Source organism: Taudactylus pleione, unplaced genomic scaffold (assembly GCF_031769625.1).
Source record: "Taudactylus pleione unplaced genomic scaffold, aTauple2 ptg000265l, whole genome shotgun sequence".
NCBI classification, from domain to species: Eukaryota; Metazoa; Chordata; class Amphibia; order Anura; family Myobatrachidae; genus Taudactylus; species Taudactylus pleione.
The window spans coordinates 11396844-11423183 of NW_028284667.1; the positions used below are offsets into that span (position 1 = coordinate 11396844).

General features: G+C 42.4%; 1 protein-coding gene across 1 annotated transcript in view; it reads left to right on the top strand.

Moving 5' to 3' along the window:
- LOC148514013 (cilia- and flagella-associated protein 47-like) overlaps positions 1-26340 on the top strand; it is a gene marked incomplete at its 3' end in the record, with an annotated part of 651210 nt that overhangs the window by 145182 nt on the left and 479688 nt on the right. The window contains exons 27-28 of the mRNA XM_088481183.1: positions 16261-16361; positions 19611-19760. Of these exons, the coding sequence (XP_088337309.1) occupies positions 16261-16361; positions 19611-19760 (251 nt within the window). The remainder of the gene's footprint in view (positions 1-16260; positions 16362-19610; positions 19761-26340) is intronic.

The following is a 26340-nucleotide window of genomic DNA, read 5'->3' on the forward strand; positions in this document are numbered from 1 at the left end:
AGTTTTTGAAGGGATTCGGCAGGGAGGTTGTTCCAAAGATCTTGGAGAACTAACCACAGATCTTTTGTGGGTGTGGGCTTGCTCAGATCCTTCTGTCTCTTCATATAATCCCAGACAGACTCGATGATGTTGAGATCAGGGCTCTGTGGGGGCCATATCATAACTTTCAGAACTCCTTGCTCTTTTTTACGCCAATGTCATTTTACATTCTTAATGACATTGGCTGTATGTTTGGGGTTGTTGTTCTGCTGCCGACTACATTTGGAGCCAAACAGACACCTCCCTGATGGTATTGCATGATGGATAAGTACCTGCCTGTATTTCTCAGGATTGAGGACACCATTAATCCTGAACAAATCCCCAACTCCATTTGCTGAAAATGCAGCCCCAAAAGTGCAAGAAATCTTCACCATGCTTCACTGCTGCCAGCAGACACTCGCTATTGTACCGCTCTCCAGCCCAACGGCAAACAAACTGCTTTCTGTTATAGCCACAAATTTCAAATTTTGATGCATCGGTCCACAGCACCTGCTGCCATTTTCTGCACCCCAAGTCCTATGTTTTCATGCATAATTGAGTCGCGTGACCTTGTTTCCTTATCGAAGGTATGGCTTTTTGGCCGCAATTCTTCCATGAAGACCACTTCTGGACAGAATTCTCAGAACAGTAGATGGGTGTACCTTGGTCCCACTGGTTTGTTCCAGTTGTAAACTGATGGCACTGCTGGACATATTCCGATTTCGAAGGGAAGTAAGCATTATGTGTCTTTCATCTGATGCACTAAGTTTTCTTGACCGACCACTGCATTTACGGTCCTCAACGTTGCCCGTTTCTTTGTGCTTTTTCAAAAGAGCTTGAACAGCACCTCAGTCTGCTTTGAAATCTTTGCCTGAGAGAGACCTTTCTGACGCATTACAGTATAACTACCTTGTGTCTTGTTGCTGTGTTCAGTCTTGCCATGGTGCATGACCTGTGACATGAAACTGTCTTCCACAACCTCACCTTTGTAGCAGAGTTTGGCTGTTCCTCATCCAGTTTTAAGTCTCCTACACAGCTGTTTCTGTTTCAGTTAATTACTGTGTATTTAATTTCTGGAGCTGGTAGATGTCAGTAACCTGCATGATGGATAAATTTGAAGCCCACAGTATTAAATTCATTTGAAGGGTAATAGCGTCTGCCAAATCCATGATGAAAAAGTGACTGTTTATTGTGATGAAAATCCGTCATATTATACTGTTGTGAGGTGGAAAAGAAACTTTCAAACTGGACACATGTCCCTCTCAGATGAGCTTTGATTTGGGAGATCCTCAATCATGGACAGGGACTAACTGGGGCTGCTGAGCAGAAGGGGCATGGCCTCACCTCATGGGGGCATGCCACAGCACACCCCTGTCTTACAGTATCCCGTCTGAGCAGAGGATAGGGAGGCGGAGCTGCTCAGCCAGGGTTTGACGTTTGATTAGCCCATCTGGCCATCGGCCCTTCTGGCATTTGCCAGGAGTGCCAGATGGGCAGTCCGCCTCTGATCATGGATGATCTTGACACGGTGAAGAAAGTGAGCAATTACACATGTCTAAAGAGTCATCACTATGGGTTCCCCGCTTGCTGACCCCATTTCACAAGCAAACTCGATGTGAACTTTCACAGCGGATATTAACTTTGTTGGAGCAGGATGAAGAAAATGTATTTGCACGTCTCATGACTATGGATGAATGCTGGGTCTACCTGTACGATCCGGAGACCAAAGAAATTAGCAAGGAGTGGAAACACTCCTCCTCATCCCCTTCCAAAAAAGCCAAGGTGCAGAAATCTGCATGGAAGGTCATGCTGTAAATTTTTTGGGACTGTTGTGGCGTAATCCTAACCTATTACCTGCCGAAGGGTCAGACCATCACCAGCACTTACTCTACTCTTCTGCAGAAATTGCGAGATGCCATGAAAGAAAAATGCCATGGTATGATCAGCAAAGGTATTCCGTCAGCTAGCCAACAATGCACCCAAACATTCCGGCCAAGCATCCGCTGTGGAAGCCGACAGGTGAGGCTATGAATTTTTGCCCCAATCCCTCCTATTCACCTGATCTCGCACCCAGCGACTTTGTTTTCCCTGAGATGAAGAAGCCACTTCGGGGTAGGCGATATTACAACACAAATCATGTACTTCTGGAAGTGGAACAGTGGTTCTCAAAGCAATTGCAGGACTTCTATAATGATTGGTTGCGGAAAGTCAAGAAACGCTGGCAGAAATGTGTGGCTCTGCAGGGTGACTACATGCAGAAGACTTAAGTTCAACATACCACATATAACTTTCTATCTCAATCTGTTCATGCTGATAATTGATACATTGGTACCCCCTCATGTATATGTGTGTAAAAAAAAAAGAGAGAGAGAGAGAGAGAGAGAATATATATATATATGTATCCATAATATTCAAATAAATAACCTGGTGCCCTCCTTAGGTAACCCAGGCAGCACTCAGGATATTCAAATAAATAACCTGGTGCCTTCCTTAGGTAACCCAGGCAGCACTCAGAAATAGAAGACCAGCAACATCTGGAAGCTACCTGCTGTTGTTGGTCTTCTATTCCTGCGTGCAGCTTTCTGTCTACAGTAAATAATACATATACACAGGATTGTTTAATCACAAAGTGCACTGTTACTGGGTGTACAGACAATTACCAAAGGAACATATCTCGTCTGAGGTGGGTATGAATAGATTAGGAGATTGCCTATATAGTCTGCTCTGTGATAGGACTAGCAATGTTGCTGTGGATGTGACATGGTGGACGGGACCAAAGATTGTATACTTCCAGGCTCCAATTATTGCAATCCAGCCATGCTAATTCATATATGAAGTATATAATGTGGCATGTTTGTAGACTCTCCCATATGAAAACCATTGCTTGTCTCAGTATTGAGGGACCAGATAAGTGGCAATGGAAGTAATATTTATAGAAAAGATAATGAATACAATGCATTTACTTCATATAAGCTGAAAATCCACACAAGAAGCAAAATGATATCTTTTTAAAGCTTGTTGTTAAGGTTATAAATATACTGTATATTATTGTATGACCTACCTATTACCATTTTGGCTCTTTTCCCTCAACCATTTTAGTGTAAAACCTCAGCATCAAGCATAACATAACTTTGCTTTTAACCTTTGATTTATTTTTGTCGGTAGTGGACAAAATGCTATTTTATATCTGACCTGATGATTCAGACATATATTATTCTTAAAATGTTAACTGCTGATTAATAATTCAAATGTGAATTTCCTTTTTAGCAGGCATAAATTCTGTAACAAGCGTTCCTTTGATCCTCTCCCCTGAGCGCTCATCAGTATGAGACATCTATTTCCATTGTTTAACAGATCTGTGATTGTGCATAGTTGTGTCAACCCCACCGCTATTCTGGATTGATATATGTAAAAAAAGAATATTATAAGAATAGAGCATTGTACTCCTAGAATTTTGTTTTAAATAATACCTTTAATTATTTTCTGTGAACAGTCTATACCTGCTACTAAAGATTATAATCTAGAAACTATTTGAATATTTCTTTCATTTGGTCCATTGTAGTATATATGGTGTAGTGAGACACAAATATGTTATCATCTTTTTGTCATACTGTACTTCTAAAGGATTCTGTTCAGCTATCATCAATTACTCTCCGTCTAATTCGTTAAATATATGCCACACAAAATTGTTCCCATTGAGGAAAATGTCATTATACTTTACAGGATTAGAGTAGAGATTAGAAAGCAATAAGAAAGAAAAAACCCCTAGTCTATTGCTGTCTTCTATCTGAAAATAGATGAGAAAATCACAGAGTATGTTTAATGAAAATGAGCTTCCTGCTCTTATGAGTTTTGTAGTCTTCACAGTCGGAGCTGGAGCTTTTTTTGGCTACCAGCAGGTTGCAAATGTTGATGCACATAATATATTTAATGGCTATTGCCTATTTTCTGTAACTTCTTTGCAAGTGCACATTAGGGAAATAAGTATGCAAACAGGAGAATGGCTGATGGGTAACAAATGTATTTCTCTCTTTCAAGATGGTGATATTCAACATATATTGCGCACTTTCAGTGAGCACAGATTTGATGTCTTTGTTATCTTTTTTTTGTTTTTATTGTTTTGATTTTTATTTTAACACAGAACTTTCAATGGTTGATGTATGTGGGCTCTATTTACTACAATCCACATTAAAGTGCAGATTGTAGTGTGATATTTCGAATTCAGGCAATATCACAGAGATTTATTAAAAACCCTTGAATGGACAGAGCTTGCTAAAAAGCTCTGTCCCTGTGAATTCCCTCTGCAGCCTTATCACTGTATTTTTCTAAAAAAAAATACAGTGACAAGGTGCCCGCACATGAGGTGATCGGCCACCGCTACCCCCCCACGATTGTCCCCCCCGTGACCGCCCACCCCTCCCTCCCGACAACCACCCCCTTAATTTCAATTACTCTGATAATCGTGCTCAGGGGATGTCCTCTGTGGCTCCGGTCAGCTGGTCTCCCAGTGCAGGATGGGAGACCAGCTGACCGGAGCACCAATCACCGGCCCTGGACTCAGGTAAGTTTTTATTTTTTGTCTATTTTTTTATTTTTTTAGCAGTGATCAGCGAGCAGGAGTCCCTCCAGGTGGCATTATTATCACAGGGCATCCCCTGTTACTTTTTCACAATTTATTTTTAGTAAATCCCGGGCAAACCGTATTTCCCAAAAATATGTGATAATTAGGACTTGGAGTAGAATTTTATGAATTCTACTCCAATTGCCCTTTAGTAAATATAGGTGAAACTAAAATAATGTGAAAAGGGTGTGAAAACACCCTTTTTCACTTTATTTTAGTTTGTCTTTGTTTTAAACAATTAGATAATTAAGACTGAACTATTTAGACAATGCTTCATTTTATGTAACTGTCTGGCAGAAACTGTGAACTATGCGCATGGTTACTACGGCACGTTTATGTTATTTCATTGTATTTCAACTATCCAAAGCCTAAAGAGCACCTGTTTCCTTCATATTCACTGTGGGGCAAGCACATTTAACTAGAACACTCTCTTTCACTACAATGTGATCAGTGCCTTGGTGAAGCAATGGGATCCTAAGATATTAACAAGCTGCATACACATAAAAATAGGTTCAGCCCACAAAATGGTTGTCTCTGCTATGTATAAGTAACACACAGGGCCGGATTTAGTGCCACCTGTCCTGTGGATGAAAATGGTCAATGGCCTATTGGGAGAAGCTGAAGAGCCGTGGCTACTATAGGTCTGTATGGGTGTGGCCAGTACTAAGTGGGCATGTACACCAACAAAACTATTAACCCTAAAGTCTCCCTAACTATGAAAATATGCGTAAAATAAAGATACAATTTTAATACGTATGGTTCATGGATACCTGGGCGTAAATAGTGCAGTCTACTTTCTCTCTTCAAATTAAAACATTCTGCAATGCCAGCCTCGACTGATAAGACTCCATCACTGGGAGTAGATGTATGAAGGGGCGATATGGGGTTTTAGTGGTATCAGCGCACGTAATGTGCGCTGATACCACTTCTCCTTCATGTATTAATGTAGGGTTGTGTGTTAAATGACGGGGACACTATGCGCCCCTGTCATCATTGGCACTACTATCTACAAGATAGCATGCCGATGTGCCACCCAGTGTATGAACGATCAGTGGCATTGACCATTCCGACAGCTGCAGCTATCGATTTTGACAGCTGAAGCTGTCGTTGCCCCACTGCAACAGGGACAGCACTGTCTCTGGCTATGGCAGCTGCTGGGCTCCCAGCTGTGCTTGCAAGATGTCGCACATGCCCAGTGGAGCCAGCTAGGCTGATGCACTTTGAGCTCTGTCAGGGATGCTGGAGGGAGAAATTCTGACTCCCCCACGCCAGCAATGTTCATACATTGATAGGTGTCGCTATAATACATGTACTGTAAGCTGATTCTGAGTCGCTAAACTGAAGGGCAGGCAGGCTAAAGCGGAGATCGTGCTGTCCCAGGGCTCCATAATTTTTTAAAAATTGGGACCCTAGTTGTTTCATAATTCATGGTGTTGTGTAAAATCTATCTATCTATCTATCTCGACCAACCACATACTCTTATCCTGTGCTAATGATTCAATAATAGACTTTAACTAGCTGCTACCCTTAGTAAGTCTCCTGAGAACAAGAATAAAATACCTTTACACAAACACAAAGATTGGCGCTATCTGATAATTTTCTAACATTAACACAAAAACTTTGTTGAAAAGATTTTTCAAGTGCAATGAAATATCCTTATAGTACAATGCAGAGCCGTAACTAGACTTTTGGTGCCCTGTGCCTGAGAGAGCATTGGCGCCCCTTTCCCCATTTTTTAAATATGGAAGAGATAGGAGCGGCCAGGAGATGTTGGGGATAAAAGAAGCTACAAGTGAGAATGATAATAAACAGGAAAACTGACACGTCCAAACAGCGCCCCCTGTCCTGCGGTGCCGTTTGCCATGGCGCTGGTCGCACTACCCTAGTTACGGCCCTTCAACAATGCAACACATTGATAAGCTTTTACAATAAGGTTTTCCTTAAACCACTTGCCTGGCATGGTCGCAATTTCCAACCACACAAGGCAGTTCTTTATTTGCTCTGGTCGCAAAATTTCGACCAGTCAATTAAACATGAGGGTGCGGCAGGGAGAGAATCTTCCCGCAGCTGCTGCTCTCAGAATTTCCTGTACCCTCTCCCCCTGTGTCTGCTGTACTGCAGATCACTACTGCACTCTACTACTGTACTGCAAAGCACGACCCCCCCACCCAGTGAGTAAAGTAAATTAACCTCCCACCTCAGCCCCTTTGTGTATCTGGTGCCTGAAACCCGTGTCAAATTGAAAGTTGCGATGTTTCCGATGTTCCGATGGTGGTTCAGATGTCCGAAAAACCAATCCTTTTTTTGTACAAATCTTACAAAATAAAATATATAATTTTTTTATGAAATCATTTTGGATAAGTTGAAGTAGATGTTCCTCACCTAATTCACCCATAAAAAAACCTGACAATAGTCAGTTAAGTGGTTAAGAAATGTAATTTTTTAGTTTCCTTTTTATATGAATTCCAATGAGATGCCCAAAGCTTGTAACCGGATTCCTTACATGTTCTATGGAATAAACCCTTACACCAATAAAGCCCCTGAGAAGAATAAGGCCAATGACCACCATTAAGTAAATTGTATAAAAATGTATTAACATTTCTCCACACAATAGATCAGAATAATGCTTACATCATAACAAATTTTAATACTGCTAGGTTAATCCATCTTTGGGCCAATCTTCCAAATTCCTGTCCAACACCGACAGGGCACTCTCTGTGACAGATCACATACTGTAGCACTTGCACCTACACATTTCGTCTTCTGAGACTTCATCAGGATATCTGTATCAAATGTTTATTAAATTTCATACAAATGTAACCTATGCAAGCTTTTTTGATGTAACAGGATAATAGCCAACTTAGGGCCGGATTCAATTAGGTGCGATAAGTGCCGTTAATGCGGTAAATTATGAAAACCATGAAAATATTGTTTTTGCACCCGCTACTTCGCGGTAAATAATTTAATCCGCGGTAATCAAATAGTGAGAAACAGGCGAAAAGTTTTCACCATCTCAGACCTGGTGAAAAAAAAAGCAAAATCCCTATTTTTGTCTAAAAATTTGTGATTTCTTTCAGAACCCTTTGGATACCCCCCCTAATGATAAATGACCCCAAAAGTTTTTTGTAAGTTGCGTCATTTGGCAAGAAATGAGTGGTCAAAGTTTGGGTGAAATTTTTTTTTTTAATGAAAATAGGTTTAACGTATTGGGTCTGGTATTTTGGGGGGGCTATATGGATGCGTCAAGGGTTTTAAACATTTCACATAGTTGCAGCAGGCATTTTTTTAATGGTATTTAAAAGTGCGCTTTTATGACACGAAAACATACTTGCAACCATTTTATCCTACCCCCCGATTTAAGTGGAACAGTAATTTCCTGGAAAAAAATAGCTTTCTCTCATATTTTTTTTTATTTTTACAAAATACGCAAAACCGAATAATACACTTCTAATTTAATTTCCGATATACATTAGCCATTTTTTTGGTACAGACGCAATTTTCTGCATGTCGCGACTTTTTCGCCTATTTTCTCCTGGGTTTTTATCGCACCTACCCGTTTTCGCCTGTTTTTTGCCAAAAACGGGAGCGCGCATGCGATAATCGGCCTATTTTGCCAGTGTAATCAGCTGATTTTATTGCCGGTGATGATATCACCGCTAATTAAATAAATTCGTATCTCTAACAAACAGTTGGTAGCCCTCTGTATGCCTCTGTCTATGGTGAAAGATCAGTAAAAAAAATTATGTATTATAAAACCATGAGGCAAGGTGGGTAGCTAGTCATCATCAAGCTGTAATGATGATGGCTCTAATCTAAGCATCTGGAAAGAGCATAATGTGCTCACCGGTTGTCAGTTGCCTCCAGTACTTACAGTATATGCAGCTAGTACAAGTTTAAGGGGTAAATTTACTAAGATTCGTGTTGGTCCCGATTTGCATTCTCGGGTGATAACATAACTTTTTTGCAAATCGGGAATTTACTATCATTGAAGTCAGGTGGTTTGTTCATCTTTTCTGGTTGAAATCGGGTGATTTTATGCCGCAAATTTGGCCGTGTCTTGCAATAGAAATGATATCACCATCGGCTCAGTTCAGAAGTACATTTCACTCATTTCTGCCTAAATCGGGAATTTAGCATTATTCGTTTTGCTAAATTTGTCTGTTTTCCACTCAAATAGGGGACTCAATAGAAGTTTTAAAAGGAACCACCTCCTGAGCTGTGAGTTGCCATCCAACATACAATCAGTGTGATTTGTGTTATTAATGATTCTTGTGTTTTTTAGGTTTAATTTTATTAAAAAAAATTGACATGGGGTCCCCTGCAAAAGGATAACCAGCCCAGTCCTGGTTCCTAAAATTATGGGGGAACAAAATGAGTAGGGTTCCACCATAATTTAAGAATCAGCACCAGGCTGCAGGGCCAGTCCTGGTTTTAGATTTCAGGGGAAAAAATTGCGTAGGGGTCCCCCTATATTTAAAACCAGCACCAGACCCAAAACGACCGGGGTGTAATGCCACAGCCAGGAGACCCTATTACCAGGTCCCAAGGGCCAAAGCATTATCACCCCAAGCCGCTCAAGCCAAGCCAGGGATCTCAGGAGGTGGTGACCCCATAAAAAATGGGTTCCTCCCTCTCCCAAACCCCAGGCTTGGTCTGAAGCCCGGTTTGGGTTCAGAGCTGGTTTAAAATATAGGGGGAACCCTACGCATTTTTTTCCACCTATATTTAAAACCAGCACTGGCACTGCAGCCAGGTGCTGGTTCTTAAATTACAATGGAACCCTACTCGTTTTGTTCCCCGTAACTTTAGGAACCAGGACTGGCTGACCAGTCCGGGGCTGGCTATCCTTATGGGGGGGGGATTAACCCTTAAAATATAAAAAAATAAACAAGCAGCCTGCACATATTTCACTGCTATGTGCAGCCTGCTTGTTCAGGAGAGAAATTCTGACGGTGAAATCGGGACCGGATTGACCAAATACACCATCAATCAAAACGATCCTGTCAAAACCGGGAGCTTGGTAAATTCACGATTTTTAAAGTGAAAAAAAACGGGCGTTTTCGATCGATTCGAGTTGAAAAAACTGGACAAATCGAGACCAACACGAATCTTAGTAAATTTACCCCTAATAGTGTTCAAAATGAAAAAACATTCAGTGAGTAGCAGTTCTGTACATAAAATCACCTTATTAATGAGATAGGTCAGAGGGACTAAAAATGTTACTTTTAACCAGACAGTTTTTAAGGTAGCATATTACAAAAAAATTGAGGCTTGCAAAGACAGATTTGATCGAGAGTTCAACAAAAAAATGAAACGAGCTGCTGCGACATATGGTAGCAGAGGGATCAAACTTCAATTTCCCATCCAGAGAAGAAAGCTAAAAGTGTATGTTTTCTATAAGTAGAGGTCAGCTGTTCTTGTTTAATTGACTTTTACCTAAACAAAAGTGACTACCAGCTGCAGTTTTAAATCATAGAACCTTCATATGAAACAGCTGAAATTTATATGACAATATCAGAAACATAACGATTCACTCTAGGCATGAGCACAATTTTAAATGTTGATAAGGTGAGAATAAAACAAAAACACACTTTTTAGAAACCTGAATTAATGTATATATAAATTTATTAATATAAAAGTCAGTGAATAAAGTTCAATAAAAATAAAACTTTTCATGTATGGCGCAGAAAGTATTGAATTCAAGAGAACATTTTGACCTCATACTCATCTTCATTTACAAGAGTCATTAATCTTCAAAATGATTTTCTATTGCGATGAAGACTCAATGTTGCTTTTATTTAGTTCTCCTGTGTGTGGTTTTATCTAAATCAATAACCACTAACAGACTTTTTTTCTTCATACTCACACATTAACTACGTCTGTCATACAATTTTTATAAGTTCAAAATATCAAGATAAATTATTATTTTTCTTTATTTATATGATGCCACTAAGTGCCCATAGTGCCGTACAGAGAAACAATTATATTGAAAACACAACGACTTCAATATACAAAGTAAAAAAGAACTGTGTAAGGGGATATGCTAAAGCGTAAAATTAGATAATAACAACAATAATAATATAAATAATTGATGACTTCATGAGTGACAATAAAACTCAATGACCAGTGTCATGGTTTGGGCAGAGAGAAAGGATCATTGACAACGACCATGAATGAGAGCGCACTGGGGACATAGAGATTACCGCAGGAGAACAAAAGGGAGGAGAACCCTGCTTGAGAGATTTCATAGACTATGGGAGACAGGGTATATCTGATAGGTGAACTGGGAAGACAAAGTTGAGAGGACAGACTCCTGGTCACTGGGCCTGATTTAGGTCCAGACAGTAGTTTGTGTAGGAACACAATTTTACAATTATTGGAAAACTGTGCAAACCCAGGATGCGCAGAATGGATCCTGCGATCTCGCTCACAGATTCCCAACGCTGCAGCATGATTGAGATGCTGCAGCATTTGGGGGTGGAGCAGGGACTGTGCCAGCCCTGCGTTACCAGAAACAGGGGCGTGACACCCCATTTTCCGGAAGTGTAGAGGCCAGGTTCTGTATCAGTGGATACAAATTTCTTGGCCTCGCAAGCTGCCAGCCTGAGTAAGCTGAAGCTTACTCAGACTGGCTGGTGCTGCCGCCATCCGAAGTAGTATCTATGGATGATGCATTCAGATTGCTATTGCTGTCAGGAGGCGTCTGCTTCCTATAAACACCTCCTGCAGTATTTTAATATTTGCTGGAAGGATTTGCACAGCTGCTTCCATGCGGCTGTGTAATACTGTCCACGTCTGAATTAGGCAGCAGCTCCGACACTCTCAGCCACTGAGAAGTTTCAGGCTAGTTGCTGTTATGGCAGGTGGATTCCACGCTGTTGGTCTCCCTGCTAGCGTCATCTGGTTATTGGAAAACAAGGGGAACCCCACGTCATTCCCCTTCCCTTATTTTCCAATATCAGCCTAGGCGCAGAGATCCGGGACTGGTTATGGAATAGGGGGGCACACTTTTTTATTTTTCTACTTTTAACCATTTCTTTACTGTTTAACCTAAAGAAGCCTGTACAGATTATAGTGATCTCTGCAGTGCTTCACCCAAACTCACCTGCCACAGACAGATCTATTGTTTGGATGGGTTTGCTATAGCTTTCGGGCTAATTCTTTTTTGGTTTGATTATGATGATTAGTAAATCTGCGGCTCCTATATTTGTCTATGTAAAAATATTGATAGTTACTCCAATGTTTTACATAGTTGTAAAGTTGAGTGAAGTAGCATGGCCTTGTTGTAATGTATAATGTAACAGAAGAAACAACATGAACATGTGTATAACTTCCTCTCCCATACTTTCTCATCTTATTTAAATAAAGATACAGAATCAATCATTTATTGTAATATATTATGTCCTCCCCTGCTTGTGCATACACATGAAATGTCTACTTGGAGTTTGTTGAAACACCTGCCTTTCAAGACCTCACATCTTAGACAGACAATCGCTGCAAACAAGAGTTTGGTGGAATGACAAGTTACATACTATTATGAGGGATGTGTTGTTAGTTGTTTAATATCCTGGATGTCCATCAGATCTTAAGTTATCTTCTAATCCTCCTCCACTCCATTTTTCAGAGGATAATGTGAGATCTGATAGACATCCAGGACATGACACAACCAACAACACATCCTTCATAATAGCATGTAAATGCAGTGCACGGTCAGTACACCCAGCTGCCAGTCTGTGAGCTCACTAACACTGCACAAGTATGAATCTGCACTGCTGCACCCACCAACCAACAGTTCTTTGCTCGGTACTGTGTGAGCCTCTCTCTACACACAGGAGCCAGAGCACCAGACAGATGTGTAGTGCTGAGCCTCAGTACCCAAAGCATCAGGGGCCCCAAAGAGTTAGATAGCAAGCATAAGCAACTATCTAGATCAAGGGGGAAGTTAACCACTTGTAAAATCTGGGAATTTGCTAAGCTCCTGTATTTAACTGGATCGTGTTTTCCGATGGGTGTATGTAATCATGTTTCCTATCCATGTTCCTCGTAGCCCAACACTCCCAAACAAGCAGCCTGCATATATCAGTGAGATACGTGCAGGCTGCTTGTGTGTATATTAGTTAAAAAAGTGTAAATATAAGAAAAAATTGGCATGGGGTTCCCCCTCAAAAACATAACCAGTCCCGGCTCTGTGAGCAAGTCCTGGTTTTAGAAATATGGGGAACAATATGTGTAGGGGTCACCTGTATTTTATGAACCAGCACTGTGCTCTGTGAGCCAGTCCTAGTTTTAAAAATACGGGGAAAAAATTGTGTGAGGTTCCCTTTATTTTTAAAACCAGCACCGGGTTCAAACTAGTCGGAGCGTAATGTCACAGCCAGGGGACCCTTTCACCGGGTCCTCTGGCTTAAGTATTAATACCCCAAGCTAATCAGCCCTTGCCGGGGATCCCAGGGGAGGTGGGGACCCCCCCAATAAAGGGGACCTCCTCTCCTGAGTACCCCAGGCTTGTGCTGAAGCCGGGGATCTTTCCTGCACCCCTGGCTGGTGGGTGCAGGGGTAATAGTCATCATAATAAATGTCTACTACTATGTTTTTTAAAGTAGGACTACAGGTGCCAGTGTGCCTGCACCGGTACCCACACTAAAAAAAATTGTAAAAAAACCACAGGACACACACACCGTAGAAAGTAAAAGTTTATTACACACAAATACACACACCCTATACTCACCTTGTCCGCGGTGTTTGGTCCCTTTGTCCAGTAGAGATCCCGGTTTTTCCCTTAAAAAAACCCCCAAAAAATCCCCTCTTGGCTCAGGTCGGTCCTCTTCTCCAGTAGAGATCCTGAAGTAACATGCACCATTTTGGACACTGAAGAGATGACTGTGTTTCCACATACATCTCTTCCCCGACAAGTGACGGAACCCACAAGGTTTCCTGCACTTGCCGGGTCGCCAGCCAATCAAAGGCCGCTACTTGAGTGGCCTGTCTGTTAAAAAGTAGCTTGTTTGTTAAAAAGTAGAAAACTTGAGGAAAAAGTCCACAGCATGGGAATCGCACCAGATGTCTCGCACCATATGGCACAAAATGGTGTATGAGGACAAATCTATATACTTAACTTCATGATCGCACACTTGCAAGCACACATAGGGACACCGATACAACACAGAATCCTTTCCTGCACTAGAACATATATACAGGGTTAGACATTAGTTGATCCCATTCTGGTAATTTAAAAAAAAAAAAAATAGTAATCCTGTTGGGATCCCACCATGTCGAGTGTCCTTTCACATTGTAAAAACAACCAGTGATATTACCAGGTCGACCCAGGTCGAGGTGCAGTGTGAACGCACCACCAAAAAAATTCCCGGGTTTAGCAACCTGGCAATTCAACCCTGCAATCAAGCAGGGTTGAACATGAGAACAAGTCGGTTTGAAGTGCAGTTTGAACAGGCCCAACCCCAGACTCAGTAAACAACGCTGATTGGATGTTTCTGGGTCTCACTTGATGATATCAGCAGCCAGACACGCAGGCAGCACGCTGCAGACAACAGCAGAGTCAGCATTCCTACAGTCTGAAAGGGGTTAATACCACTACTGTCATTAGGGCCGGATTAAGGCTTGTGGGGGCCCCAGGGCAACAAAATTCCGGGGGCCCCTTCAAGCCACACGGACCTTCCCCCCTTCCCCCTAAGCCTTTTGCCCTCCTTTCCCCAAAGCCTACGCCGCTGACTTACCTGAGTGCCGGCGTGCGGGCGTGACCTCCTCCCGGCAGAGCTGCTTCCTGGTCCTCTCATCGGCGTCGTGGACGTACAGTAATGTGTCACGCGGTGCTGGTGAGAAGACTCGGGAGCCACACTGCGCTGTATGCAGCGGCACGGACTGTGCCGCTGCATACATTAACAGTGAATCGCGGCAGTGAGCCTCAATCCGGGAACAGGTGTCACTGGACACCTGTTCTCAGCAGGGTCACACTAACCCTGTGTGGAGGCCCCTCGGTGTGTGGGGGCCCAGGGACGACCGCCCTCCCCCCCCCCTTAATCCGGCCCTGACTGTCATTACAGTTATGGCTAATTGGAGTGATGAAGAAGTGCACTATACACTATGCTACCAGAAGTTGCATCATGCTCTCACTGGCTGAAACAAATAGCAGTAAAACACAAACACTTATGAACTCAGGGCTAGACATTGGTAATCCATCAGCCATGATTCGTGCAATGCTGTGAGCAGTTCCCACCCCTCCCTTGTGTTCCCCTTTGTGATCTTATCTTTGTGAGCCTGAAAAGTCAATTTTTAATGTCATCCATAGGGTTTTACAGGGCTGACCCCGGTTCAGTGTGAACACTGCCAACCCGGAAATTTCCCTGGTTGAAGTTGCAGTGTGAAATTAGTTTGATCCGGGTCGTAGCCTGGTTGGACCTGTGTTAAAAATCCCGGGTCAGAACTGGGCTTGCGATGTAAAAAGGCTATTATAGACTTAGACACACATTCCTGGCTGAAAGGAAAGCCTAACTGGTTTCAAATTATGCTGTAGTCCAGCATTAACTTAACAGGTTTGGTGCTGCTCCCCTCTCTCGTCCAGGCTCCTCTACAATCTATCCTCCACCTTTCATCTTATTCTGCTCTGTAGGTGTGGTCGCATGGCACTTGACAGAATGTATCTCCAAAGCACATATGACCATAACATCATGGCTGATGCCAAATTTGAAGTGGCCAGCATATTTAAACCTTCTTGCAATCAATAGCCTTTACCTGAATATTAGGTTACCTCCTGTACTTTTCGATTTGGAACTCTGTTCCTGCATTACACATTCTGTGCTTCTAGTGTATTGTATTACTTTGCTCATACCTTCCAACATTTGAAAACTCTACCCCGAGATTCCTAGCATGCACCAAATGTGTGTGCAAAAGGGGGCATGGCCTAAAGCCTGCTAGGTCACACTCCCTAGTATATGACTATTTGGGGAAATAACTGTATATTGCACCCCCTTTTCTCATGAAGTCTCGGTGGGGGCAAGTCCAGCACTCCGGCAGCTGCAGGGCAGCCCCCAGTCTCTCATTGAACAGCGCGGATGACATGCTGTACAGAGCAGCAGTGAGTCCATCCCCAACCTCTCCGCCACCTACGGAACACTGCGGCCTGTCGGTAGGACAGAATGACAGTGCCTGAAAAGTAGAAATCAGGATGGTTGGGAGGTATACTTTGCTTGTTTTGACTATCCTCTCGCCTGCTGGAAACTACTAACTATTTTTCTGGATATCCTAAACCTCATTGCGGGGTTCCCTGATGAAAACCACCAGTGCGCTAGACTCTGTGCCTGACATACCAATCCTAGTTGATATTGAATAAACCATTTCTTATTAGTGATTGTGACAATTGGTCTTGAGTCCATACTGTAGCATTGAAAATCAATGTTTTATATCACTGTGTGTACTTAGAAACAAGTGTAATCTTCTATGACACAGTGATAAATTGAAAATTAGTTTACATCATAACAATAGTATGATATGTGCAATGTTACTTCTGCTTTATTCTGAACTACATGCTCTTGTTTTTAAACCTACTGTAAATTTTACACTTAAAGGAACTTTACATGTTGATGCTTTCAATCTTTTTTTTTTAGGTTTCTCCTCCAGGTTGCTGCAGTTGCTGAAAACTGCATACTCTCTGTGTATCCTTATTTAGCATATCACTACACAGATCAACAAGTCATCTTAAGAAGCGGTAATTTATTTAGCTTTTATTCATCAACTGGATATAATTTTCATCCTCTATTAACCTTTTACATGTTTACAATGATGCTGAAAACTGCATGTACCCTTATTTAAGGTAGCTAGATATACAGCCATGGCCAAAAGTTTTGAGAATGACACGTATGGCAAGTATTGGTTTTCACAAAGTTTGCGGCTTCAGTGTTTTTAGACCTTTTTGTCAGTTGTTACTATGGTATACTGAAGTAAAATTACAAGCTTTTCATAAGTGTCAAAGGCTTTTATTGACAATTACATTAAGTTTATGCAACGAGTCAATATTTGCAGTGTTGACCCTTCTTTTTCAAGACCTCTGCAATTCGCCCTGGCATGCTGTCAATCAACGTCTGGCCCACATACTGACTGATGGCTGCCCATTCTTGCCTAATCAATGCTTGGAGTTTGTCAGAATTTGTGGGTTTTTGTTTGTCCACCCGCCTCTTTAGGATTGACCACAAGTTCTCAATGGGATTCAGGTCTGGGAAGTTTCCTGGCCATGGACCCAAAATTGTTCCCCGAGCCACTTAGTTATCACTTTTGCCTTATCCCAAGGTGCTCCATCATGCTGGAAAATGCATTGTTCATCACCAAACTGTTCTTGGATGGTTGGGAGAAGTTGCTCTTGGAGGATGTATTGGTACCATTCTTTATTCATGGTTCTGTTCTTAGGCGAAATTGTGAGTGATCCCACTCCCTTGGCTGAGAAGCAACCCCACACATGAATGGTCTCGGGATGCTTTACTGTTGGCATGACACAGGATTGATGGTAGCGCTCACCTTTCCTTCCCCGGAAAAGCATTTTTCCAGATGCCCCAAACAATCTGAAAGGGGATTCATCAGAGAAAATATCTTTACCCCAGTCCTCAGCAGTCCAATCCCTGTACCTTTTGCAGGATATCAGTCTGTCCATGATATTTTCCAGGAAAGAAGTGGCTTCTTTGCTGCCTATCTTGATCCTCCAAAAGTCCTTTGTCATGCCAACAATAAAGCATCCTGAGATCATTCATGTGCGGGGAGTGAAAACAGTGTATAATGACCAATGTTTTCATGGTTTACATTTTGGGGTCAAGGGTACCCCTAATAGTGACCATAGGCAGCAGATCCAGAACCCACCTATTTTTTCATTCATGTGTGAGGTTGCTTATCAGCCAAGAGAGTGGGATCACTCACAATTTTGCCTAAGAACAAAGGGCCTGATTCAGAGCCGTTCGCTCTGAATCAGGACGGTTATTTATTTTATTTTTTTCGGCCTCCAGGCCGCACGCAAAAGCTGTGGGTGGTCACCCACAGCTTTTGCGTGTGGTCTGGAGATGATCTCGATTATCGCAATCATCGAGCTTGCAAGGAGACCCTGTGGTAGGGTCTCAGCTCTCTCAAGCCCGAGTGGACTTCCTGCTCTAATAGAGCAGGAAGTCCACTACTGACATCACGAGTGATGTTAGTAGGGCCACCCACAAACACCAGGCGTTCCTAAGGGAACGCCTGCGTTTGTGCAGCTACCCCCCCCTTCCCACCTACAAAATGGGGCGAGATGTCAGTCAACATCGACAGCTGCCCCGTCTTGTAGCGAGACGCATTGCGACGGAGCTGCCGTCGCAGTACGGGTCTCACGCATGTGCACGCCGGAAGCGGCGCATGTGCAGTCGGGGCCCAAAGCCATGAATAAAGAATGGTATCAAAACATCCTCCAAGAGCAACTTCTCCCAACCATCCAAGAAAAGTTTGGTGATGAACAATGCCTTTTCCAGCATGATGGAGCACCTTGCCATAAGGCAAAAGTGATAACTAGGTGGCTGGGGAACAAAACATCGACATTTTGGGTCCATGGCCAGGAAACTCCCCAGACCTTAATCACATTGAGAACTTGTCCTCAATCCTCAAGAGGCGGGTGGACAATCAAAAACTCACAAATTCTGACAAACTCCAAGCTATGATTAGGCAAGAATGGGTGTCCATCAGTCAGTATGTGGCCCAGAAGTTGATTGACAGTATACCATAGTAACATTTGACAAAAAGGTCTAAAAACACTGAAGCAGCAAACTTTGTGAAAACCAATACTTGTGTCATTCTCAAAACTTTTGGCCATGGCTGTACAGTTGTATTACCTAATTGTGTTTAGTCATATGCACGTGGTACATTTGTGATAATAAAACTGATTATAATATACGTGTCTAATTTAAAAAATATTGGAAAAAAATAGGGAAAAAAACATCTAGCATCCAAAATACCAATTATAATACTGTCTTATAGGGTTTATTTCTTACAATCACAGGAGATATTTGGGCTACTAACTGGTATCTTGGGTACTAGGAATGTAGATCTACTCTTTAGGTACCCATCAAAATTGGTTAAGGGCCTTGTGTTGCCACTCTAACTTCTCGGGTCCCAGCTCTGCTCCAAAAAGAGCATAGTGTTCAGTCCCTTCTGAGCATTCACTGATCTGACCTACCCATGCTCTTTTCAGAACAAAGCATGTGCCTTGAGGTGGGGAGCAGGGGCCTCAAGGTGTCAAGGTACCTGCCATTTCTTAGCCCACCTCACTTCAGGGACCAGAAGCAACTGACCACTTGTACTTGTGGTCATTCATCCACTGAGTCATGACATAAATGTCAGGAGCATGAATAGTATTTTAAACAAAATGACACTTCCCCTTTAAATTAACAAGATTTGTTGGTATGATGTGTCTAAGTAGGTCTTAGTCATTGATTAGTAGTGTTTGTTAATTTTAGAGTAGAGATGCTCCAATGGACTGTGACTTGTTTCTTAAAGTGATTTGTCAGATCGCTTTTCAGAAGCGAGTTAATTTTAACTGTGTTTGATACGGTTAGACAATTTTCATGCTGATTATACTTTGTGCTACTTTACACACGTTCAAGACAGCTCATACATGTGCAAACCACCTTGAGCACATTCAAGATTACATTTATGCTTTGGTAAACTGGTGAACCTCAAATACGAATGATGAATGTGAACTTGTGAACATTGAGCTTGACTTGAGAATGCAAGAAGCAAATTTTGAGTTACAATTTTGAATCTGGGTCTATGGATGATTGTACCACAAACATGTTTATTGCCATAAAATCTTTGAAATTTGATTTGAATGTTGAACCAGTTCAAAGTTTTAAGGCATATCTATATTAGAGTGTGCTGAAAAGGTTGTGAAATAGTGTGTCTATTAAAAGGAATATTTCATGACTCTGTATCCCATGTGTGCAATATGTAGGCCATAATGGAAGTAATGGAAACAATTGCAGCTCTGGGGAAGCTGTGCTACGGCCTTGCTACATACCCGATACACCTTCTCAGAGTACATCTTCCAGTTCCCTTGGTATTGGTGCTATTACGAGCTCCACATATGATGAATCAATCTCAGGTGGGTAAACTGCTCTTAATCCATTTCAGTTTACATATAGAAATGTAACACTGGTATGTGTATCACGCATCTACAATGTGTTGTCACAGTTTGACAGAAAAAATATATATCTACTGGTTTATTGGACACGGACCATCTCAGTCTCTGCCCCCTCAGTCCACCCCATCCCGCACTCAACTCGGTCCAGTTCCGTCCCATAGTTTTGTCCTGACCAATGCTCTCCCCGCTGCTCTGTCCTGTCCAAATGCCACTGCCTCACCTGAGAATTCCTGAATACATTCTTATTGTAAGATGCATACATATGCTTTATTGGAAAGATATTCAGTTTATACCTGTGTACTTGTGTTTATTTTAGGGCTGACTGCTCATTTGGGAGAGCACTTTTATTTTCCAATTTACTTTGCAGTTTTAGTGTTATTTCCAAATGTATTACACAGAGCAATCCTAAAGATAAAGTAAAGCTGTCAACATTGTACAGTGTCTTACCGGGTTCCAAGAAAAAAAGAAATCATCCAAGAGATTCACCAGCAGGCCGATAATGATCTTATAATTAGCAATATTAAAGCAAAATTTCACAATTTTTGCATATGCTTATTTAGAAGTGTATTTATATTACATTTAAATAGTATAAAGAGAATAACTTCTGTCTACTCAATTTCCTGATAAACAGTGAAATAAAACTTTATCTACAATGTGGACACTGCAAAATTGTCCTACAATTTAAGGTATTTTATTTAAAAACTAAATATATATTTATTTTGTATTTCCAAACAATCTAAATAAGCAACCTTTTTCTAGAATTTATTATACACACAAAAACTAAAATATTATTGAAAAATATATAAATATAATCAAATTTGTAAAATTAGACATTTATGTTCATTTTCTAAGCTGCATTTATGTGATTCAGTTCTAATAAATGCTTCCCAAGATAGTATTTACTAGAGACGTGCGCCGACTCCCGTGTTTTGGTTTTGGATCTGGATCTCCCCTGGTTTTGGATCTGAATCTGGTTTTGGATTTTGTTCCTTAGTGTTTTGTTTTGGTTTTGGATTTTTATTTTTTCCCAAAAATTATATAAACAGCTATGACCACATAATTTGGGCCTGTTTTTGTTCCTACAGTGTTATTAACCTTAATAACAATAATTTTTAGGCATTTCTAGGCATTTTTAACCACCTCACAGCTCACTATATTGATTTCACTATTTTTCACCAATACAGGCCAAAGGCTGCAGCGAGCTGGCTGGCTAAAGTAAGCAACAGAGCAGCAGCACAAAAGCACGGCAGTTTAAAAATATAGGACATCTATGAAACATTGCCACACAGCAGTGGCAGACAGGATGGCAGTTTAATAAACTATAATAATGTCAGTCGGCAATGCCCCAAATTATGCCAAAATGTAAAGGAAAGAGATGCAAGATGGAATTGTCCCTCCCACCCACTCTTATGTGGGATATTAAAAAGGACATGCACAGTTTAACAAACCAAGCACTTTAGCCACTAGGACTGACACTTTTGTGGCTGAACTCCTTGGTTTGTTTGGGCCCCCACAAAACATTTTTTGGAAGGACTACCTTCAATTATTAGGAAGGAGGTTGATGATGATGGTGGTATTGGTGGAGATTGCATGTGCTGGTCCAAACTGCTGGTAGCTGATACTGGACTGCTTGTTATGAATTTACAAATTATAATTTTGTTAAACAAATTGCATGAACTCACTGCAAATGACGTAACAGTGAGGAGGTGCTTAGATGGTTAACGTCCCTTCCTCTGCTAACTTTGGCTTTACAAATGGAACAAATGCCTTCACAACTGTTGTCAGAATTTAGATTAAAATATTTCCACACCCAAGACGTTGCTTTTCTGGCTTTCTTTTTATCATTAGCAAGAACTGCTGCCACTGGTGACTGATTTACGCAAACCACATCCTTATCATCATCATCCACATTAGCGTCAGATAGGACACAAATTTCCCCCTCATCCATCTTTTGCATTTCCTCCACACTATCATCCTCATTTTTTATTATTTTACCATCTAATACTAGCACAGCCGTCATGGCGTCAGTGATCCGCTGTGAAACTGGGTGACAGCTATCAAAGGACTGTTTAATAGTCAATTGTTTTTTAAAATTACTTCCGATCACGAATGAGGATGTTGATGATGATGCAGGTGTTGGTGGTGGAGATCGAAGGCGCTTGGATCCCACAGACAGGTAGCAGGTAGGTGACACTGGACTTGTTATGTTTTGAGTTTTGGAACTTGGCGACATACACTTTTATATTTGATGAATGCGCTCCAAGTGATGTAACAAGGAAGAGGTTCCTAGGTGGTTTAGGTCCCTCCTTCTACTCACTCTTGCTTTGCAATGGTTACATGTGGCTTGACAACTGTTGTCCGGATTGGGGTGGAAATAATTCTACACGTGAGAAGTGGATTTTTTTGTCTTTTGCCCCGGCATGACAACAATGGGCTTTGGCTTTTTCAATCCATGGGCAACAGTTGTTGACTTACACAAAGGACATCCTCATCACCAACATCTTCATCATCAACATCCTCATCATCCTTAGCACCTTCAACTACCAAAATATCCTCCTCCATGTGCAATTTCACAGAAGCATCTGCAAGATGTTGACTGCCCTTCCCCACATTTACAGAGGGCACACAATGTTGGAACTTGGAGGATCCTCCAGTACACTAGTATTTAGGTCTGGCTCACACATGGCAACCGTAGACACACTTGCACTCTCCTCGGGGATTTGTGATTTTGATTTCTCAGGGCACACAGTTGTTTTTTCCAAAGGGCTATCAGAATCAGAACCAGCAGTCTTCATAAAGAAAGGCCAAGGCCTTATCCTTTCCTTGCCACTTCGTGTAGTGAATGGCATATTGCCAATTTTTTGTTGATCTAAAGGCAAATATCCTTTAAATTTTTTTTTCTTAACTTCAGTAAAAGTAGCTTTACCATATCGATGGCGTGACTTTAGCACTGGGGCATGGGCCTTCATAGATAATGAGGAAGTTGATGGCCTTGCACTGCTGGCGGCAGCTACAACATGTGGTTCTTGGCCTTGCTCTCCTGTCATGTGACAGCCCTCCATATTTTCTGCGGTCTTGAAGCAGTGTCACAAGCACCAACAGTGTAGCCAAGGTGCGGTTACAAAATTCATACACGTGCAGTCGTGCGCACAAACTAAAAAAAATTGACAAAGAAATACACTATGTTTTTTGGTTTTTTTTGCCGGTCCACAACTTGGGCCCAGAGCACCGATTGATGATGACTGGAGTCAGGCAGCACTAGGTTGCGCTGCCGTCTTGCTAGATCTTGTGCGGCTAAGCCTAACACGCACAGACACACAGACAATTATTTGAAAAAAAATACAATATGTTTTTTTATTTTTTTTCCAGTTCCAGAACTTTTGCCCAGAGCACAGATTGATGACGACTGGAGTCGGGCAGCACTAGGTTGCTTTGCCGACTTGCTAGATCTTGTGCGGCTAAACCTAACATGCACAGACACACAGACAATTATTTTAAAAAAAGAGACAATATGTTTTTATTTTGTTTCCAGCTCCAGAACTTTGGGCCCAGAGCACAGATTGATGACAACTCGAGTCGGGCAGCACTAGGTTGCATTGCCGACTTGCTAGATCTTGCGGTTAAGCCTAACACGCACACAGACAAATATATATTACACAAATAAAAATATTTTTATTTTTTGGGGGGGTCCAGAACTTGGGCCCAGATGGACGCAGCAGACAGCACAACAGACAGCACCAGCCCAGATGGATCAGCAACAGCCCAGCCCAGATGGACACAGCAGACAGCACAGTGACAGCAGTAGCACCAGCCCTGATGGATCAGCAACAGCCCAGATGGACACAGCAGGCAGCACAACAACACCAGCCCAGAATGGATCAGCACCAGCTCAGGACACAGCAGACAGAACAGGACACAGCAGAAAGAACAGCACATGACCTCTCCCTAGCCCTACACTACCCACCCTCCCTGTTCTGTCTCCACAGCCGGAGTGAAATGGAGCCCGCCGCATCCCTTATATATAGAAACGAAAGCTCGCAAGCCTCGAGATTTTCGTCTCTATGGTTTTTCCTCAATTTGAGAGATCCGAGTAAGGCGGCAAAATCCGAGCCGGCTTGGATCCAACTCGGATCTAAAAAATTTGGGTGGGTTAGAATCTCTGAAAACCAAACCCGCTCATATCTAGTATTTACTAATGCAAATGTTCAGTATACAATACAAGCAAACCAGTTTGACCAATCTAGTGCAAGTTTGCCAAAAATGGAAAAGTCTGATTCATTGATATAGGTTTATTCATATTTGACCAATCTTACCAAAGGAGCTCCAAACAGCTAATGCTTAAATGCATTGTGAAAAGGTTGTGTGGGTTCTAACTTCTCTCTGATTTAGCGCTGAAGAAGTTTTGTATACTAGTTAATCATATATACTAATGACCATTTATTTGCTACTTATAATTAATAACTAATTGATAAGACACTTTCAAAGTAAAATCAATTTACCATACATGCTCAAAATATCACAAGGGCATTTACATTTATATCAACAAAGATAGCATGCAAAATGTAGCTTCATCTAAGATGGTATACATTTTCACTAGCAATTCATCTTCAGTACTAATCTCTATGTAAAATATAAAACAGTATTTTCTGGATGACATAATACACCAATTACATTATATTTTTTCACTGTCTGTATTATACAGTGGCAGATTTTACCTAGGGGCTGCGGGGCTGCAGCCTCCCCCAGTAAAATCCACCACCTCTGAGCTAATTACAGTTCATGACTACACTGGCTACACTGTGACTGTCAGTGACTTCCCATTGGAAGCTCTGCCTGCCAGTCACATACACAACATGCAGCCCAGGCTGGGAGGTAAGGTACTCCCCAGTACCCCTCTCCCTCTCGGCAGCAGCAGCCCCTCTCGTCCAAGAGGGTAGGAGCTGCCGCTGGATTTATGTATGTGTAAAAACCTACGTGTGTGTGTGTATTTGTGTAGAGTATGTAGGGGAAGGTGTGGTTGTGTCCCAATATCCCAACATCTTTTGCCTGATGATTCCTTCTTCCATCATGGAACCTATTTGATTGCTTGATAATATATACAGTATATATATATATATCAGTAGCGTATCTATAATGGGTGCAGGGTGTGGGTCCAGGGGGGCCCCGCACCGCACACCCTGCACCCATAATATTACTTCTCCAGAGTCCCATGTTGGCACGGGGGGGTCCGGCTCTGTAAAAACGATTGGAAAATGGCCGCTGTGGCCATTTTCCCGTCGTTTGCGCATGCGCAGTACAGGGAAAATGGCTGCCGTGGCCATTTGCCCAATGACCAGCGCATCCTCTATAGACTCTGGGTGCACTCTAGTGCCCAGAGACTATAACTCCAGCGCTGGCCGCGCAGAGCTCAGTGTGCTGCTGGCCGCTGGACAATGAGGAGGGGGCCCGTGTTGGAGACTACACACGGGCCCCCTCCTCTCTAGAAACTCCCCTGATATATATATACAATTCATACATGTGAAAATAAAATATAGGCCCTGATTCAGAGCCAGACGCTCTGACCAGAGCGCTCGATCTGAATCAGGGCCCTCCTCCATTAAAATGGAGCGTCCTCCTGGACGCTCGTATAGCTGTGGGTCACCACCCACAGCATATACGAGCGTGCAAAAAGATGGTCGCGATGGTCTTGACCATCGCGACCATCGGACTTGCGAGGGAAACCCTGCGGTCGGGTTTCCCAGCCGCAAGGCCAGGAGTGATTTTGGCTCTATCAGAGCCAAAATCACTCCCACTGACATCACTAGTGATGTCAGTGGGGCCGGCTTGGGAACGCCTCCGTCTGGCAGGCACGCCCCCTGCATGCCCACCAAAGGGGGCGTGCTGTCAATCAACATCGACAGCGCGCCCCCTTTGGTGCGAGACCACGAGCGATGGAAAGCCCGTCGCTCGCCGGGTCTCGCGCATGCGCACGACGGAGCGCCCTCCGTCATGCGCATGCGCAGTGGGGAACATCGACCCACTTGCGAGCGTACTGCCGCTCGCGAGTGGGTCTGAATGACCCCCATAGTATTAACTTCACCGTCTGCTGTTAGCCAAAACTACTCACAGGTTACAATCATATATGTATAGTACTATTATAGCTTTTAACAATTACACACAGTGCAGTACATGAATACAGCAAATCTGTCTAATCATATAAATATGCAGCCTCCCTGATTTGCCCACAGCCCCCTCTATAACCTGGAAGTGAACCACCGTATGTCTCAGCGGCCCTGAAAGTAATATAGGGAATACCTCAGTTCCTATGCTACAGAATAACATTAATTAACCAGTAATCTTACTGATGTGTCCTCATACACCTAGCGTCGATATGCGATATGGCATGACTGAGCCACTCTGAGAGGTGTAGAGCACTGTCTTTTTCTTTCATTTTGCATCTTATTCACATCGCAGGTGCAGCAAAACACCACGCACGGTGTAATAGTGACACTGGGCCTGATTCAGAGTTGGGAATAGAGAGAGAGATACTGTAGCACTTAAC